Here is a 6,000-nt window from a genome sequence, read left to right as displayed (position 1 = left end):
GGGGCTGACCAGCCACCGTCGGGACTGCACCTTCTGGAGAGCTGCCACCAAGGTGGGCACCCAGGTCAGAGCACAGCTGGTCTGAGGTGGCCCCTACTTTACCTGCTTGGAGCGATCACCCCTGAAGGGAGCAAAGGGGCCTTGCCGCTGGCTTGCACAACATGATTCCCTCCTCTCTGGGGAACTACCTTGGTATGTGCTAGAAGAGAACTGTCCTCCACATCTTCATGTCTGTATGGCGTGTTACCAGGGATCCATCACCTTCAAATCCCACATGAAGTGAACTAGTGTCCATGCTCTGCCCTAAGCTCCTCTTACACTTTTGATAATAGAGATAAAAGCTACTCTGGGAGAAGAGAAGGGCCAACAGTGCCCATGGAGGGGATGAACTCCCTGAGCAGGGAAGTCCTGCTGTTCTCCTCCAGCAGGGAACAGGCAGCTGTCTTGTTTGCGAAGGGTCTGTCCACACACAGAGTCGTGCAGAAAAACATCTAAGAAACTGCAGCTTTACTGACTGAGATTTAGGAAGATAACACCAAAAGGCAGAAGTTGCAATCCTCCATCTCTCTCTGTTCTGAGGTTTCCTCCATGCACAGGCCATCTGCTCTGCACCCCACGCTCTGGCATCGGATTTAATATTTATAGTTAGAGGGTGTCTTGATCAGCTTTCCAGTGTTGTCAGAAACCTAAAGTTGCACTGGGTTAACCCTGGAGTCAAATAATTTGCTGAGGTTTCTGAGGAACACATAGCTGGTGATTCCCTGGGGGTTTTTAAGGGTACTCATGCAGGACATAGCTGGCAACACTGGTGCATCTTTCATTTTTACAAGGTGATACTGGCCAAAAGCAGCCTACAGAGATAACATAGCCCGAGGAGAAGTGCATTGGACTAAAAGTCAGGGGATATGATGCAAGGATATGGGAAATCTGCCTACATGTTGGCTAGGAAATCCACTTTATGAACTTTCTGTATCCTTTACTGGGTTCTGTCCGACATGTGCAGAAGTGATGCTGGCACACCCGGTAAAGACCTCCAGGACTCAGGCAGATTTTTACCAAGGAATAAGCAATATCTGCGTCTTCAGGGCAGTTTCTCCCCGCACCTCCGAGGTCTGAAGGAACACTCCGGCCCCGGAGCAGGGAGGCGGCAGGGATGCTGGAGCCGGCTCCTTCAACCCGCAGGCTCCGGCCGAGCGGGAGGGACCCGGGGACAAAGGCGGCCGCCCCAGGGGGAGGGCGGGCAGCCGGGCAGAGCGGAGCGGGGCCGGGCCCCGATGACAAGGCCCGTGGCAGGAGGGGGCTGCAGCGGAGATGCCCCGGGAGATCCCGCTCCGCTCCCGGCCCGAGCCGCCCGCCCGCGGCCCCAGGTCCCTTCCCGCACCGGGCGAGAGCGGGGCCGGGGCCGCTCCGGCGCCGCTTCCCCGGGCCGCCCCGCGGGAGCGTTTTCCTGCCTGCCCAACCCCGCCCTTCCCCGGGCTGGTGCTCCCTCCGGTAGTTTTTCTTTTTTAAAAAAAGGAAAAAACAACAAAAAGAAGAGCAAAAAGGAGGGGTGGAGGACGCGGGGTGGGGGGGCTGCGGCGGGCAGGGCAGGGCAGGGCGCGGCGGGAGCGGCTCGTCCCTTTGTACCTGCCGTTTGAAGGCGCCAGGCGGCCCCGCATTGGCTGCGGCGGCCGCGGCCCCGGTAACCCGAGCTGGCGGCAGGGCGCGGCGCGGCGCACCGGGGCCCGGCCAGCGCTCGGCGGGGCGGCCGGCGGGGGAGGGCGGCGCTCAGGCGCGGCGCGGCCCGGCCCGGCGCCCCTCCGCCAGCAGCCGGCCCTGCTTCCCCGCCGCTCGGCTCGGCTGGGGCAGGGCCGCGCCTCCCCGCCCGGCAGGAGGTGGGACCAGCCCCGGCGCTGCCGCCCGCCCCCTCCGTCCCTCCCTCCCTCTCCCTCCCGAGGGCTGAGCCGTTCCGGGAAGGCGCCGGCTCCCCCACCGCTCCTCGGCAGCGCCTCACCGGCATCGGCCGCCACCGCGCCGGGCTCGGCCCCACGTCGCCGCGGGGCTGCGGGCGAGCTGCGGCGGAGCGGGGCAGCGGCGGCGGGTGCGCGGGGCCCGGCCTCCCGCGGAGGGGAGCGGCGGGCGGCGGGGGGGGCGGGAGGACAAGTGGACGGGAACGGGGTGGGGGGGCGGCAGCCGCGTAGTTGTTTCGCCCCGGGGTAAGTTGGCCGATCCCCAGCGGAGGCTTCTCCGGGAGGGGGACAGCGCCCGGCTCCCGGCTCCCTGCCGCCCCCAGCCCCCTGGGCGGGGGGGTGCCTTTTTTTTTTTTTTTTCCCTTCCCCCGCCCCGGGTTGGTTTTTTTTTTTTTTATTATTATTATGATGATGGGGTCTGTGGGGGAGCAGATCTTGCAGTCCGGCGTTGCTCTTCTGCCTTGTCCAGCGCTCTGCGGAGAACTATAATATTTCTTCCCCGAGATGCTGCAGTGAATTTTAGTCCCAGGAAATCAAGCGAACAAAATAATCCGAAGAATAACCCGAACCATTTGTTACCGTGTGAGAGCCCACGCTGCCTAGGCACAGATGATGGCAAAAAATTCCCTGGAAGGGTCTAAAGAAGACCTGAGCAAAATTTCGGAAGAGGAGATGCTGAGGTGGAGCAAGGAAGAGCTGGTGAAAAGACTGAGGAAAGTGGAGAATGAAAAGATGAACTTAATGGTGGAACACGGCAACTTGATGAAGGACGTGAACCGGCGGCTGCAGCTCCACCTGCACGAGATCCGCGGGCTGAAGGAGGTGAACCAGAAGTTGCAGGACGACAACCAGGAGCTGAGGGAGCTCTGCTGCTTCTTGGACGACGACCGGCAGAAAGGCAAGAAGCTGTCGAGGGAATGGCAGCGCTTCGGGAGGCACACGGCCAGCGTGATGTGGAAGGAGGTGGGCATGTACCAGCAGAAGCTGAAGGACCTGGAGGCGAGGCAGGAGACCCTCCTGCGGGAGAACGTGGAGCTGAAGGAGATGGTGCTCATGCTGGACGAGGAGCGGAGCGGGGCCGGCTCGCGGAGCTCCATCGACAGCCAGGCCAGCCTGACCAACCTCAACGGCGGCTCGGCCACCCGGGACGTGGGGGACGGCAGCAGCACCTCCAGCACGGGCAGCGCGGGCAGCCCCGACCACCACCACCACCACCACCTCCACCACCACAAGGCCGGCGACAGCAAGGCCGGGGCCATGCGGAGGTCTATGGATGACCTGTCCGCGCCCCTCCACCACCGGAGCATCCCCAACGGCCTCAACGGTGAGCCCATCCCCCCCGCCCCGCAGCGGCGGGCCCGGACCCCGGGGCTGTGGTTTTGGGGTGCCAGGAGAGGGGAGGCCTTGCCGTCCTCACCCCTGCCCATCCTTGGGCCCCTCTTTGGGCGAGCAGGGCCGGGGAGGGGCACCTGTGCGCGGGGGGTGGTGGTGGTGGGAGTGCTCCTTGATTGTGTTGTCGATGTCTGGGGCTGCGGCTTGGAGCCTTTTTTTTCTGGAGGGTTGGTGGTTTGTGTTGATTGGTTTGGGGTGTTTTTGACAAAAACGAGCCCGAGTTTTCAGGGTTAAGTAAACACTGATTTCTCTCTCTCTTCCTCCGCTCTCTCCCCCTTTAAATATTTTGGTTTACGTTTGGCTTGTTTGTTTGCTAGTTTGATAAGACTGATAAAGAGCCTGGATGAGATTTTGGAAGCATGTGATGAAAGTGCAGGTCTGCCCCACAGAGCATTGCCTGTAAGCTCCATGGGCTCTCGGGCAGGCTGGCAGTTTTGGAGAGGTGCAACTCAGCTTGTCCCGATTCCCCCGTTCCGCTTCAGAAACAGGAGGTTTGTTTGTAGAGAAGAGATTGCTCTCGAAGGGACGCTGTACTCACAATTTTGTTCAGCCTAGTCATTAAAGTTAGAAACAAGCTCCACTGTGAAATCGTGCCAAGCCTCCTCTGACAGTCGGTATTCAAGCAAAGTTTCTCCTGTTGTCTAATAGTGATCAGGCATTAAAATATTGGAATGTCTTTAAAATGGAGATTTTTTTTGTCTTTTGAAACCAAGAAGACCAAATGCTTGACTTCTAGAAGGAGTAGTTTGGCCAAGAGGGTTCAATAGCAATCAAAGCAGGCACCAATCTAATTAATTGTTGTATGTAAGACTCCTTTTAATGCTCTTTAATCCTCTTTTCCAACCAAAGACTATTTTCTGGTTGGGGTACCCCTTCCCGTCTTCCAAGCACAGAGGTGGGGCTGGAGCCCAAGAGCTTGGCTCCAACTGGTGTCAGCAGTGGTTTTGTTTACCAGATAACCGTGCCTTCAGCTCCCAGAGCTTTTGGTGGTCGTGTGGGTACCAGAGTGTTGGTCCTTTTTCTGGTGAATTCTGACAAGTTTTTATGCCCCAAGAGATATGAGAGCATGCAGCACTGATCAACCCAGATCTCAAGTTCATGAATTTGCCATGTGGGGTCCTCCAGCTGTGTGTCTCCACTCACAGCTGGAGGTGTTCTGGCTATCTCACCCAGTATGCAGGGATTGCTGGTTTAAAGGGTGATCTAGTCACCAGATGTACAGCCAGCACCTTCACATGTTTGTTGTTCTCTCTCTTTCTCTCTCCACATCCATTCCCCCCCCCCCCCCGTGAGAGTATCTGTTTTTTAAATCTGCAGATGGCTTCTGCTCCTGATGTGACTTGACTTTATTTTCATTAAAGCATTGATTACTCTGCACAGAGGCCTGGAGAGCCCTGGGCAGATACTGAATGTGCCGTTACTGTTTTGGGACAGAAGAGCGTTGCAGTTCTGGTTTGTGAACCTTAGACCACATCCCTTTTAGTTATCGATAGCTGACTAGGACAAAGCCAGTTAAATTAATTCCTGTTAACCCAGGGCTCTTGAGCGTATGGGACACGAGGGTGGCGTCAGAGCTGTCCCTTAAACCCGGTGTGAGGTACTGTGGAATTCTTTGCGTGGGATTCAAGTCATTCCTGTCTGCATGAAGAGGAATATTGCTGTTGGCAGAGCTCAGTCCTCATTGCCATCCTCAAACGCTGTGTGTGGGACGGTGCCCAGCAGCATCATTCGGAGGGGACTCAGTGTTGAGTCTCATGTCCCACCCTATGTAGGGGAAGTGTAGGGGGGTGGTAGAGCATCCGCACATGTATGTGTTTCCATGTGTGCCTCTGCACCCTTTCCCCTGCTCCTCTATAGAAAGGAGGAGTATGGACTCAAGCCTTTCAGATGTGACCTCAGGTTTTAGTGACTTCTGGTTTTGGAGTGTCTGTGGAAGATGATCTGTGGGAAGAACTGAAGCTGCGAACCTTCCTTTCCGAGGGTGGGACAGATGTGATCAACACTTTTAAAGCTAATAATCCTTGTAAAGAGGCAAACAAGTCTGATCTCTCCGCTTAGGTAGTGAAGCTGTAGAATGACTTGAATAGTTGTCATTCTCAGATAGCATCGGTATTCAGCAAGGCCATTTCCCAGACTGTGCCTTTGGAAATGCCTCTCAATACATATGCAAATGAAAGCTTATCAGGCCCCTTTTCTGACTGACAGCATGAAGTCTGGGAGGGGACTTGCTTGGGACCGAGCGGCAGTTCTGTTAAGCCTGTGGCAATGTGGAAGATCCCGGCAGGTGAACGTGAAAAACAAACCCAAGAGTCGAGCGGGTAGTGGGGCTGTCACGGAGCAGCCTTCCATGTCTCCTGGTGCCGGAGAAGAAATACCCGATACCTGCCTTCCGTGCGTGCAGCTTAGATCTCAGCCTTTTTATACTCCTTTTTCCTGATGTTTTTTCCCCCCTGGGGTAAAATGGAAGGGAGGAAGAGGAGAAAGTGTGGCCTTTCATTTTTAGGTTGCCAACTTCAGTCTGGTTTGCTGTTGTCTCATGTCTTTAAAACACTGGATAACTGGCCGGTGGATAAAACAGAAGCTGCCCAACTGGTTGAACTACTACGACAGCGAACAGCCCTTGTATACTTCCCTTACAGGGGGTGGCAGGGGACCTCAA

General features: G+C 56.6%; 1 protein-coding gene across 3 annotated transcripts in view; it reads left to right on the top strand.

The window, feature by feature from the left end:
• Nucleotides 1-2,157: 2,157 nt before the first annotated feature.
• Nucleotides 2,158-6,000, top strand: part of CCDC85C (coiled-coil domain containing 85C) — a 114,264-nt gene continuing 110,421 nt past the window's right edge. For 2 of the 3 annotated variants that reach the window (XM_074908629.1, XM_074908633.1), the window contains exon 1: nucleotides 2,160-3,273. In XM_074908629.1, the coding sequence (XP_074764730.1) occupies nucleotides 2,559-3,273 (715 nt within the window). In that variant the 5' untranslated portion in view covers nucleotides 2,160-2,558. Of the gene's footprint in view, nucleotides 3,274-6,000 lie in introns of all 3 variants that reach the window. The other variant, XM_074908630.1, reaches the window with a different exon arrangement.

Source organism: Athene noctua, chromosome 6, assembly GCF_965140245.1.
Source record: "Athene noctua chromosome 6, bAthNoc1.hap1.1, whole genome shotgun sequence".
In the NCBI taxonomy this organism is placed as follows: domain Eukaryota; kingdom Metazoa; phylum Chordata; class Aves; order Strigiformes; family Strigidae; genus Athene; species Athene noctua.
This window is presented reverse-complemented; position numbering and strand designations above follow the sequence as displayed.